Genomic DNA, 13446 nt, shown 5'->3' with positions numbered 1-13446 from the left:
TGTAACCTTACAGTTTAAAATTACAGTTGCTGTATTTTTTTTAAAGCAAGGCTTGCGTTAGTTATCATTTATTCCAAACAGCTAATATGTTTTATTCAAACTTACAATTATTAAAGTCATCTCTTTGTTTCTGAAGAAAACAGATTTTACCTCATCAGTTTTTACATTTGTCACGTTTATGTACAAATGTACATTTTTTCGAAAAAACTGAATTTTCAAGGAAAGCAGCCAAAATGCACCAGTCCCCAGTGCCATAGTCATGGTACGAGGACAGTTGCTGGGGGTGATTCTGCGTAAGTCCTGTCCTCTCACTGTGATTCACTGAGGGAATAACTGTCAAACAGAAATCTGCCAATTCCAAGATAAATGTGAATTCCTGAGTCTTGCCATGTTTAACAATTTTTCCTGTGGTCCTGCTGACCAAACTACCACAGCTTGGCAGAGGTGGAAGGGCTGTCAGAGCATGCTTTTGATGTACGTATATATCTGCAAGCTGTCGCTTCTGTGGTCCAGTCACGTCCCAAAGATATAAGGCACGTGTGAAAAGGAAAGTTGAGATGATCTTATATTTATTTTATATTAATATAATCTATATGTATACATAATTTATGTGTATACATAATATATTTTATATGTATCACATATATGTACACATATGTATAGATATATATATGGGGGTTTAGATATCATATTTTTAACCCTGGAGAAAAAACTTATCACCAGCACAGCTAGCCTGGCCAAAGCATCTCCTCCTTACAGCAAGGTTGCTGGTGCTGTAAGGTCTCTCTGTAGCAGCAGCAAGTCCAAATGCTGGCAAGGGGCTCCCTGCAAAACGGCAGGCTGAGCGCTGGCTGCCAGCAGAGGCTGCTGCAGAAGTTACGCTGGGCTGCGACACGTTTTGCTTTGTCTGCCGTGGAATAAATGCTTAATAACACGCATACACAAAATACATCGTGTTGAGGTTTCTTCCCATTATTTGTTAGCCAACATCAAACCTTCATGAGGAACTTTCCCTGGTTGTTCCAGTAAGAGACCTGCTGCTTAAAATGTCCAGAAATCCTTCCTTAAAGGAGGTTTGGGGGCCTTATTACCTCATGAGCAGAAAAGGGCTTTGAATTGCTAAAAATGCACTACCCTGGAGAACCAAGCAGCTATGGCAATGCTAACCCTTACTCCTGACAATCCAGTAGAAAATACAGCATGATTTCCTTCAGATACATTTAAAAGCTGGATGTTTGATTCTTATTTTTTTCCTTGCTATATAGCATAAGATTTTGATTCCCCCTTTAAACAGTACTATCCACTCATAGCTATTACCATGGTTTCTCAATTTTTGCTTTCTTTTAAGCTGGACAGTGATGTTTTAAACTTCCTCTGTTTTCTGTATCAAAATTAACAGGGCAGCAAAGTCTGGGTTTTAGCTTTGGCCGGAGTGTTACACTGATAAATCATACGTGAGTCCTTTTGGCAGGGTTTTAACACCGCACCTGAATGGGCCAAGTATCTGCAGGGCTTTTTTAACTTGACATAATTCCATCGTCCTGCACGCCGGGGACGATGGGTTGATATCAGCCTTGCTCCGAAAGCGCAGACGCAAGCAGGTCTGCCCTGCCTCGCACGAGCGAAGGTGTGCAACCCAATACTGTGCTTAAAGCACATCTGGGATCGTTTGATTCGCATTGTTCTGCGAGTGAACTTTGCACGTGAAAAGTTACAGCCCAGGAGCAGCGCAGTGCCAAATGTGTGCGACAGTGCTTTCAGCGTAATAAATACGTGAGTGGCAACTTTTAATACTCAAATTTTTGTTGTGTTGAGTGTAGTGGCTTAGTGCCTGGCTATAACCCATGTGTGTGAGAATCAATACATGATTTTTTTCCCTGCAGTAGATGAAGCAATTTTGTTTTCAGGAGACGATTTGATCCGTAGGGTCGCTTTTCCAAAGGCGAGGTGTAATGTTTACTCAAGACTTTTTGGGTTGGATGGATTTCAGGAATTGTAGGTAGAGATATGACTCTTTTACCATATGCCACTTTTCATGATTTCATCTCCTGGAGCAACTTTCCTTCGCCCTCCAGTAAAGCTTAGTTTACCGTGAGGCCCGCAGGCATGGACATCGCAGCTGCCTGTATAAAACAGCTGTGCTAGCCTTAAACCCTGGTGCAACCTGCAGCCTTGCTTTAAAACTAATTACAGTAGCCTTCCGCTAGTTCATATGCATGCACGATTCAGAATCGGATGTCATGTGGTTTCCCTAATAACACTTTAAGGAAATGAAATGAGCGTCTATCAAGAATAAGCTTCAGAAGAGCCAGCTGGCACCAAAAATTCCTTAAAACTTGTGTCCCAGCACAAAATGGTTCACCCACCAAAACCAGCTCACCTGATGCAAATGGAGGACTTCAAAGCGAATACATTAAAAAATAACCGAGTAATATAACTAGAATGAGCGGTACAGAGTAAAACTACAAATAGAGATCTTTTTTTGATAGTTCCTTTAAAGTCTTTTGTCAGTAACAGTGAAACGGTTGTTTCATTTTCGTAAGTGAAAGATTTCCAAGCATGACACATTTTTCTATTAAAAACTCCATTATGAGCCTTTTCCCGTTCAGACGGTACAAGTACCCTCATCTCTCTCTTGGGTGCGCAGGCACACACGGCTCCGGCATGAAATAACAGGGCATGTTGTTAGGAGGCAGTGAAGCCCGGTGCAGGAGCAGCCTTCAGTTACAGTCCGGGGATGGAGCAATGTGTTGTTCTAGTACAGAGGCAATAAGCTGAGATATGCTCAGTGTCACCTTGGGGAAAAATAAGTCATCTTGACTGCATTTTCTAGGCTTGCCTCATTCACAGAATCATCTCTCCTCCTCAGCCAAAGCCTTAGATTCTGAGTGGATTTTTTTCCCCCCTTGCTCTGCAGGTCAGTTCACCCTGAAAATGTTGACTAGACCGTGTTTACTTTCCCAGTTTCCCTAACTAAATGGTTTGAAACTAAATCTGTTGGTCTCGTGAAGACTTTTGTTATGCCAGGGGTGGTGCAGGTGCTGTGTGGCAGAGATTAGGAAGCCATGCAGAAAGGCAGGGACAGCAACTGCAAATCGTAAGTGCTTCCTACGATGATAAAAGCTGTTGAGGCAGGCTCTAGGGAGCTCTTCACCAGTGCTTCAGAGCTTGATCAGTAGGCAATAGGTTGACTTGGAGGCTGCGTGTTTTTTTCTTATCTGATCTGAAAGCAATGTGAGAGTCGGATCTGGAAAGACACTAGAGCCATCGATGTAGGCTGCCCTGTTCTTGTGAAACCTTACACAAGGTTTGTGAGTTTAAAAGAACCTTCAGGCTGCCAAGGGCTGGAGAAGCAAATCTTTATTCCTGGCCAGGTTTTTGACACCCTCATGGATGCTGAGTAACATTTTCCCTGAAATGGCCTCCTCCAGGGAGGAGCCAGGGCTACCCAAGGCTGATGTGGAGCTGTCGGAGGCGCAGGGTTAACAGGTTTTGTAGAGGAGCACATTTAAGCTTTTTCAGCATCATCCTATATTCCTCTGCTGCTAAAATTGACCCTCACATCTCACCTCTAGATGTATTTATCAGTCCTAAAGATGAAGATCTGGAAGAATAAAGGAGTGGGGGTTTCAGGTATCTCGCCATGCTTAGCTGATGAAAGTGCTTTCTCCCTCCCACCCCCAAAGCAAAGAGCACCCATGAAGATCTGCAGTAACAAGAGACGTGTCCCATCTGGGCAGCTTCAGAGTCAACGCAACAGGTCATTTTCATGGTGCATGGTGCAAGCTGCCAGGAGCTCCTGCTCCCTTGAGGTGATCCAACCTTAGACACCCAGACTGACCCTCCCGTCTCAATGTGACTGCGTGGTCCCTGCAAGCAAACAGGTCACACGCTCATGTCCTTGCTGTCCTACAGCCAGGGAACTAGCACGCAGGCAGTTTGACTCATTTACCTGGGAATTCTGTGGGAGAGGCATGAGAGGAGCTCACACCGCAGCCCTCCCACCCATACATTTCAGTGGCCCAGCCAGGCTATCCCTCCTCACTAAAACCTCCATCACAGGCTTTCCATCACCTGAAACCTGTGTTGCACTGAACAGCATCTGATCACAGGCTGAGGAGTGAAAATGTGGGTAAAATTTATAAGTTTTACTACAACAAACCATATACTTACACAGCTGTTACTCCAGCTTCTCCATAGTCATTAATACTAGCCGTGATCCTTTCCATCAGAGGTTTCCAAGACACACAAAAAGGCGAAGAAGGTGGGAAGCCCAGCCACTTCATGAGGTGGAGGCCAAAGAAAGCGAAGCAACTTGCATACTTTGTCTAAGCCAATTACCTGCAGAATGGAGCTGAGTGCTGTGATGCTCTGAGCAGGAGCGTGGAGGCAGCAGGTCACTGCCTGACATCACCCAAATCTCCTGCTCCTGGCACCCTCAGCCCCCCTCACAAGAGGTTGTGAAATGCTCGTATATAGCTTAAAAGTTCTCAGGCCACAGTCAGTAAGGCCCTTCAGAAAAGTTAGGGGGCTAGGAGGGGTGAAGGTAGTCAAGAAGATCCCTGAAGGAGGGTGAGAGCCATGGCAGGAGCTGGGGGGGGAGAAGGAGACAGCAGAGACAGTGGGAACCACTGGCTGATGCTGCTGAAGTGTCATCTTAATTATCTCTGGCAAAAGAACAGTGATTAACATCAATGACTGTGGACAACCTTTATGTAATTACTCATTAACATTTCTAAAATTGCACCTAGCTGCTACAGCAATACATGCTTTATAGATTCATCATGTTGAAGTCCAAAAAGAATCATTAGATCGTCTATGCAGACCTCTGCGCATTGCCAGCCGCTATTACACTGCAGAAATTAGCACCAGAGGCGGCTCGGTGGCTTGCGCTTGGCTTTCACGTACTTTCCAGAAAGGGCATCCGGGGATACCAAGCGATGGACAATCTGCCCCATCCCTTGAAGATGTTGCTCTAAATTGGGATCGCTGCTCCGCCCCATCGCCAGGTTCAGCTCCATGCTGGCTGCCTTTTGCTTGTATTTATGGAAGTGGCATCCACACCCCAGCAGGGCTGGATGGGAACGGGAATTCTCCGTCCCTGTCTCCTCTGTGCGGGAAGAGAGAAGGCAGCCGAGTTAGAGCCTTCTGCATTGTCCATCCGTGCTCCCTCTTCAGACACAAGTCCTACCTGCCAAAAGCTACCATCAGCCAAGAACATTAACAGAAGTCCTGTGAATAATAATTTCAAATAATGGATTAATTAGAGGAAATTGTGACCTGCTTGCAAATGTCCCGCAAGCAGTAAAATGAAACTCAGCCTTCCAGCTACACAATTCGTTGCAAGCCACTGGCTCTGCTGGGTTTTACAAGAGGAAAAGGGCATCATTCCTCTCATCTACCGATTTTAGAGACGGGTCCCAGTTAGATTTAACTCAGGAAAACAAAAAGGAAGCTGAAAACCAAATTTTGATAGTAGCTTGTGATCAGAGAAAGACCACTACATGAGCTCTCTGACCTCCTACACGTTGCAGGCGATCCCATTTCCACACAGGCACCTCCATTTCCATACAGGGAGTGCCCCAGAACTTTGATTAAATTAAAGCTCTTCAGTCCTCAGAGCAGGGAGAACAAGACACTAAATACCTCCTGGAACCACTGCCCTTGCAGAAGACTCTTTGGAGGAGACACTACACAATGCCACACTCCTCAAGGCAGGAAAAATAAAGCAAAAAGTTCCAGAAAAGACAAAACCGCCTCATCTAATCTGTGGCAACTCCAGCCCCCTGCAGATGTGATCCTGGTTGCATCAATATTGGTGAAAAATAAAAAAATCTGTATCGCAGTTGCTGAGTAACTCCCAGAGTGATGTGCAGTTGGTATTTAGCTCTGGCCAGACCTGAACCAGCACTTCGGGGGCAGAAGGACCATAACTGGGGCCACTACGCACAATGCCCAAGGGAGACTAAGGTCCCCTTGGGAGCTTCATCTTTTCCACTATTTGTCGCACATTGCTGTTCACAGGATTCAACCAGCCCACCAGGCAGCACCCTGCCCACCACAGGAATGACGTCGGCCTCGGGAATTAAAAAAATAATGTTTCCTCTTTCACAGCTGAAGGACCACGCAGTTATCCCGGCACCCGCAGCAAGGGCAAAGCTGGGGAAGAAAGGAGGAGACCTACGCTGAGATTCACCACCCTGGGGCATCTCTGGTGCCTGGAGTGGCACCTGGGGACCCAACTGTTAGTGCAGCCCCCCACGAGGGGAATCAGGACCAGTAACAGCATCAGGGCCGGGAGGGCTGAGGCCTCACTGAGCAGCAGGCAGGCAGCCCCGGCTCGTGGCCCTGCTGCTGGCGCAGTGGGCGTAAGGGGAAGGGGTGTAAGAGGAGGGAGCATGGGGCAGGGTCTCACTGTGAGCTGGAGGGAAAAACTGACATTAATCCCTGAGTTTTGGATGAACGTAACAGTTCAGACTTGAGAAATAATCAGCGGTCTTTCTGCTAATGAAGTATTTCATTCCCAGCAGTTTCACGGAGAGTTTGAGGGGGATTATATTTATGGTTTCCCATTTGAAAGACTTTTAGCAGGTTTACCTTGAACATATGGATCCTATTTTTGGTTCTTTTGTTTTAGCACTTAATGCTTATGAAATTGCCAGTTAATGACATCCATGCCTAAACCATGTCGCTTTTTAAAGTTAAACGTCTACCAAAGGTCCATGTTCATACTTACCACTTCTCAAGTACAGCAATGAAAGTTTTAAGAGGCTTGATACCTACTGTGTCTGGGGGAGGGAACCGATCAAATAATGAAATTACAAACAGGGGGCTAGATTAAAGCCTTGCTAAGCCCTGCCTGCGCTGGGGCTGGGGGCAAAGCAACCCCACCGACACCAACGGGGGTCCCCAGGGCTGGGTGCGGGGCACCCTGGGGATGGGTGCAGGGAGGACCCACACTTGGTGGAGGGAAGGGGGTGGGGGGGCGGGGAGGCAGGCTGGGCGCATAGGGAACACCCTGGGGCTGGGCAAGGAAGCAACCCCCGGGAGATGCTCCAGCCTGTCTCCCCGTCCGCAGCCCAGCCTCTGGCTCACTTGGTGCCGGTGTGATGCCGCCCGGCCGGGCACAGCCCGGGGCAGCCACCGCCGGGCGCGGAGCGGCGCGGAGCCTCCGCGGGGCAGGGCGGGCTGCGGAGCGCACCGAACCGGGCTCCGCTAATCACCCCGCGGCTTTGATTGCGCTGCACGTGGGGACGAGCCTCCGCACTTCAAAAGAGCGTGGGAAATGCTGATTAAAAGGCTTTTCTCCCCCGTTGGGATCGCCACCTTCTTTGAAGCCCTTCCAAGGGACAGTGCAAGCGCACCCACCGCCGAAGGACCGTATCTACATTTTAAGCGGCTTTAATTTCTCTTCCCCCCCCACCCCCTTTCTCTCTTCCCCCCTCCTCTCCTTTCGGTTTTGGAAACACCTGGTAAGTTGTAAAATGATTTACGAAGTGCAAGTGTTAAATGAGGCCACCAGCTGTAAGACTGACAGAGCTTTATGAGTTTTATTAGGTGCCCTATTATGGAAAATAAACTTTAATCCGTCCATAAAAACAGAATCTGAAAAACATATTTGCCCTTGTAGTCTGGAACACTAAAGGTATTCTTGTGAGACGCTGGGCTTTAAAGAGATTAATTTTATTGAGACAGACACAATACACCGGTAGGACTTTGATACAGCATCCCGCAGTGGCTGCCCGGGCCCCGCAAGGCTGCTCGCAGGGCTGGGGCGCACTTGGACACACGCCTGTTGGGCACACAGTACATTTCTGGGCCAGTTTAATTAGCGATTTAATTAGAAATTAATGGCTGAGGGAGGATCTTTCTTGGGGTGGGCCATCTCAGGTAGCTCTCAGGTTCTTTTAATTATTATTATTTCACTTAGCGTTAATTTTTTGTAAGATAACGTTATGTCCTCCGGATGGATGCGCTTGAGGCATGTGGAGGTGTAAATGCGGCTGGAAGCAAGCGGCCCGGACGCGCAGGCGTTGCGCCGTCCTGCGCGGGTGTTGCGCGGCCCTGCGCGGCCGTTCGCCCAGGACAATACAGCCGCAGCAAGCGGGGCGGAAAACGGCGGAGCGGCTGATGCCTTCATTTTTCTATCGCCTTAAATCCTCTGCAAGCGGCGGCCGAAAGGAAATCGTTTGCAAATTGAAATCAAAGCCTCAGACGCGGTTGTTCCCGCGCGAAGGGGGAGGTATCGATCAAGCCCAAATCGAGTTGATCCCGATCAAGTCTTTCGGCGTACGGGATCCATCCAGATTTATGATTTACCCCGTGAGGGTGCGTGATTTACGGCGATACCCGCGGCGCGCTGGGTGTGCCGGTGAGCGAGCACCTACCGGCATCGCCCCCGCTCCCCGCGACGGACACCCCTTGTCCCTTCGTGTCACTCCATGCCACCCCCCCATGCACCCGCCAGCCTGTGTTTCACGGGCCGGGTTTTTATAGAAGCCGTTTAGAGGGGCCGTGCTGTTCTTCTGTGAAAGGTTAACGCGGGTCTGTAAATTTTTTTTTTTTTTTTAAGGTGTCGGGAGTGGGAACGCTCCGTATTTCAGAGCTCTGGGGCTTTCCGGGGCAGCGGTGACCTACGAGGCACCCGGGATGGGGGGGGAGGAGGGGCTGAGGACCGCGCCCCGCGGTGGGGACCCTCCGGCTGCGGCGGGTCCCTCCGCCCCCCTGCGCGGCCCTACGCGGGAGCGGGACCCGCGCCGCGCAGTCATTCATTAGCGGGGATAAATTGCCAGAAGTGGCCCCGAGCTGGTGGGGATGAGCCAGTGATTATATTTAAATTCGCTATAATTGATTTGGGGAAGAGCTGCGGTGACAAGGATGAATTGATCTGCAAATTTATTGGCGAGATAAATCCCGCCGTTATCGCAAAGCCCGCGCTTCGCTGCCGGGGCGGCCGTCGGGGAACGGGGAGCCCCGTCCTCGGTACGGGAGGGCGCGGGGTGCCCTCGCCCCCTTCCACCTCGCTCGTTTGCGGGCCGAGCCGCCCCTGGAAACCAGCGCTGCTCCCCGTTTCCTACAGGTTTGCAGCCTTGTGGGGGGAAGAAGGGCCCCGTTTCTGCCCGCCCTGCCCCGTCCCCCCCCCCCAGCGAGCAATCCCCCAGTACGCGGGTGGGACAGGCAGCGGAACAACCCGCGGGGCCGGGGGGAGCGGGCTCCGTTCCTCCCCTGCGTCAACACGCTTCTCAGCAGCACCCACGCTGATGTCAGATGCAGCGCGGCAGCTGCGGCACCGATTTAAAGTCGGGTTAGAAAACGGTTCCCTGCTCCTTCCCGGGCCCCTCGGCACCGCCCGGTGCACCGGGACCCCCGGCCCGCAGGGACCGCGGCCCGAGGAGCCCAGCATCCCCCCCGCACAGAGCGCTCGTACAGCTCAAGTACAAAACGCCGTTTATTTTCCACCTCATCGCGCAGGTGGGAGGGCCTGGGGAATAATTTAGCATGCATAAGTAGAGGTAATTTTTTTTTTATAAATATGATATACAAAAATAAAGACAGTATTGAGATTTCCAGCAGTTTTAACGTTCATGACATAAACAGTTTCCCCGATATATAGTAAGAACAAAACATTTCCAATATTCAGCGAAAGGAACACGCTTCCAGGGGGCAGGGACGGGAGGGAGGGGGGGCTCAAGTTTTGTCTGATTTTCAGTCAATGTTAACACTGTATTCACCGTAAATCCTCTTCCCCGCCCGGCGCGCGGAGGATCCTCTTCTCCATCCCCCTCCAAGCAGGGAGAAATCGCAGCAAGGGGGGAGCGGGGCCGGTGCCGACCAAGAGCAGCAGGGCTTCCCCCCGCCCCGACGGGACGGGCAGAGCCCGCGGCTGGAGGGAGCGGGGCGTGCGGGGGGGCTCACTGGGGCTGCGCCGGGGCTCCGTGCCGGCCGCGGGGCTGCGTGTCCTCCTCATCCGCCTCGGAGCAATCGGAGGAGTGGTAAGGGCAGCACCGCCCGGCCGCTGCCGCTGCCTCCTCTTCCTCCTCCTCCTCTTCCTCGTCCTCGGGCTCGCTGTCGGGCAGCTCCCGCATCCTCCTCCCGCCGCTCTTCTCCGAGGCAGGCAGCAGCAGGTCCTCATCCCCCTTGTCCTCCCCGCCGCCTCCCTTCTGCTTCTCGGCCTCCTGTGCCGCCTGCTCCTTCGCCTTCTTGCTGCGCTTCCACTTCATGCGCCGGTTCTGGAACCAGATCTTCACCTGGGCGAGACGGGGGACACACAGACCGCTTCATCCATTGCCCCCCCGACGGCAGCATCCCCCACCTGCCCCTTGCCCGCGGGGCCAGGGGGACTCACCTGCGTCTCGGTGAGCATCAGCGATGTGGCCACCTCGAACCGCTTGGGCCGGGAGAGGTACTTGTTAAGCTTGAACTGGTGCTCCAGCTCCAGCAGCTGCTGGCTGGTAAAGGCCGTGCGGGGCCGGCGGCACTTCCCCAGCAGGTTGGACTGCGCCTGGGCTGGGAAAAGAGAGGAGGGGGAACGCGGAGGTGAGCGCGGAGCCGCCCCACCACGGCCGGGCATCCCCGGGATGGGGTGAGGAAGGAAAGATGCTGAGGGGGGCAGGCTGAGGCAGGGATGGGCAGTTATCCACTGGAGCATGGACAGGGGGAGGGAATCTCCTCCAGGCCCTCCAGCTTGGAGGTTTCTGGGCTTCCACAGTGTCAGGGCCCCCCCCCCAAAAAAAAAAAAAAAATTAAATTTTTTTAAATAAAGAAAAATATGTCTCTTGATTTCCCAAGAGGCTAACAAATGCGAGACAATAAAATGGAGCCAAGGATCGTAGCGAAGGGGTACCGGCCTCCCCGGGGAGCAGCGATTTGTTCCATTTAATGTTTTAGTTAAACCTGCCGCACTCCCAGCCCGCCCATACCGTTTAATTAACGGGAGTGCAGGCGGGAAGCGCTGCGGCGGGCCGGGGCCGCTCCGCACCGCAGGCTGGCAGCGCCGGGCACCGCCGCCCGTCACAGCGTAAATAGCGGCGAGGGCTGGAAAACTCGTTGAACGGGAAAAGTGGAAGAAAAAAAAAAAACCAACCCAAAATTGGCGTGTTTTCCGCGTTCAGAGAAAAGAGTTAAAGGCAAGGATTGTATATGTAAAATAAGATTAAAACAAAAAAAAAAGACGCGGTGATGGGCAAGAGAGAGGGCAGCGGCAGGGCTGAGCCCCTTCAAGGGGCCTGGGCACCCCTGGGAATGCAACGCGGCAGCACTGTTGCCCATTTCCCGAAGTATTTTGGCACTTTGGTTTATTTAGTCTAGGGGGGAAAAAAAAAAAAAAGGAAAAAAATTAAAAAAAGCCCTAGGCAGGGGCGGCTGCCGCCGGCCGGGGCGGGCTGCAGAGCCGGGCAGTGTCCGCTCCCGGCACATTTTCTCACTGCGGTGCGATTTTCCGAGGCTCCATTCTCGTTTCTCTCCGGTTATTTATTCCCCCCTCTGCACCTTGTTTAAGAGGCAGGGCTCTGACAGCTCTCCTAATTATTTTTTTCTTCCTGAATGTTCCAGTCTAAACAACCCCAATTCGAGAGAAAACAATGGACTTTTTTGTCTACCAACGTGTGCGCAGAGTATGGGGGGAAGGGGGGGGATTTTTTTTTTTAAATCACAATTCTTTTCCTGGCATGATTTTTGTAAAACTACACCTCCGGTATTGTTAAACGGGCCATTCCCACCGAGAGCTCACACCTCTGAAAATGATCTTTGCCTAAAACAGATGGATGCAAGGTCCCCATGGCCGCGAGGCCTAGCACCAGCGGTGTGCCTTTGCTGGGACTCCGGGATTGTCGGGTTTAATGCAGCATTTTCAGCCTGCCCTGCTCCCAGACCTAAACCCTGTCTTCTATGTTTGCTTCGTGTCTATTCGTGATCCCCAGGGAACGCAGAACCCCGATTCTTTTGGCTCACCCCAGCCCCCCCCCTCCCCGTTTAACTGGAGGAGCCTGCCGTAATTATCACAAGCCCGTTTGCGACAGAAAAGGAATAAAATGAAGAACGATGGCTGAGCGATGGGACCTGCCACCCTGCTTTTGCCGGTGTACATGGGGACCGGCTGTTTGGAGCAGTCCACGGGGGCTCCTGCCCCTGCCCGGTCCCCACCGCCCCCATCTCCCCTCCTGGTGGGCGGCGGGTAGGGAGCGACCTGCCACCTTTATTTAACCGGCCACGGAGGGCTGGGATGCTCGCGATTGATTCCTCGGGGCTCCTCGGGGTCCGGGAACGGCGAGGCGCCCCACACATACCCGCCTGCCATCGCGGATGGCTGTCTTCCCCTTTTAATAAAAACTAAAAAAAAAAAAAATTGTCTCCTCCGGTTTAAGTCTACAGCTTATCTCCGCGGGGGCAGGGATGGGGGGTTTCTTCCCTCTGGGAAGGAGACAGCTCCCGGTAGGCCCCTGCACCGGGACAGGGAGGGGATGCGGCGGCGGGAGGCAAATACTCACAGCTGAAGTCGGGCATCTTGGGCAGGATCATGCCGGCGGTGGAGGCTCGCAGCCACTGGTCCAGCTGGAAGGTGCCGGCGCTGAGCTTGATGGGGTCGGCGGCGGGGTGGGACGGGTGCGCTCCCTGCACTTGCGAGTAGGAGTAGGAGAGGGCCGGGTGCTGCCCGCCCAGCGCCGAGTAGCCGTACACGGGGTGCCCGTAGAGGGCCGCCTGCGCCGGCATGCCCGGCCCGCCGGGCGCCGCGGGGTGCAGTCCCAGGGCCATGCCGGCCGCCGAGGCGTGGTGGTGCGGGTGGGCGCCGCTGCCGGCCCCGGGCAGGAAGCCGGGTTTGGGGACCAGGGCGCAGTGGGCGGCCAGGAGGCGCGGCGGAGAGGGGCTGTCGGTGCGCAGGCAGTCGGCGGGGCCGCCGGCGGGATGCTCGGAGGAGGACGAAGAGGAGGAGGACGACGAGGACGACGGGGGGCTGCCGCTCCCGCTGCTGCTGCTGCTGCCGCCCAGCGAGGTGACCAGGGCCAGCGGCGCGCTCTGCCCCGCCGCCGCCGCCGCCTTGGGGGGGTCGACAGCCAGCAGCGCGTCAATGCGGAAATTTTTGGATTTTTCCATGGGAGCGCCGGCGGGCTGGGGCGGGAGGGGCGGGGAACCGCGGCGCGTCGGGCTGCCCCGGGCCGGCCGCGTCTCCCGGCGGCGGCGGGCGGCAGTGCGGCCGCGCTCCGCGGCGCGCCCCTTCAAGGGCCGCAGGCGGCTCCCATTGGACCGGCGCCGCTGCGGCCTCGCCCGCCATTGGCCCCGCCGCCCACCTGTCACGGCGGCCGGGGGGCGGCCCGCCCCCTCCCCCTTTCCCCCTCCCCGAGCCCCGGGGACCCCGGCGGGGCGGGCGCGGGGTGCTCGGCGGGGAGCCGGCTCCTCTCGGCTGGCAGAGCCCTCCCGGCCGCGGGGCTCGCCTGGCGCTGCCGGCCGAGC

General features: G+C 53.5%; 1 protein-coding gene across 1 annotated transcript; it reads right to left on the bottom strand.

The window, feature by feature from the left end:
* Window positions 1-9911: 9911 nt before the first annotated feature.
* On the bottom strand, window positions 9912-13089 carry MNX1 (motor neuron and pancreas homeobox 1). The gene is made up of 3 exons (XM_005233977.2): window positions 12486-13089; window positions 10346-10506; window positions 9912-10247 (listed from the first exon to the last, which is right to left on the bottom strand). The coding sequence occupies exons 1-3, from the start codon at window positions 13087-13089 to the stop codon at window positions 9912-9914; spliced, it is 1101 nt and encodes a 366-aa protein (XP_005234034.2).
* Between the last annotated feature and the right edge of the window lie 357 nt (window positions 13090-13446).

Source organism: Falco peregrinus, chromosome 5, assembly GCF_023634155.1.
Source record: "Falco peregrinus isolate bFalPer1 chromosome 5, bFalPer1.pri, whole genome shotgun sequence".
Taxonomy (NCBI): domain Eukaryota; kingdom Metazoa; phylum Chordata; class Aves; order Falconiformes; family Falconidae; genus Falco; species Falco peregrinus.
Note: the sequence above shows the minus strand (reverse complement) of the source record. Positions and strands in the feature narration are given on the sequence as shown.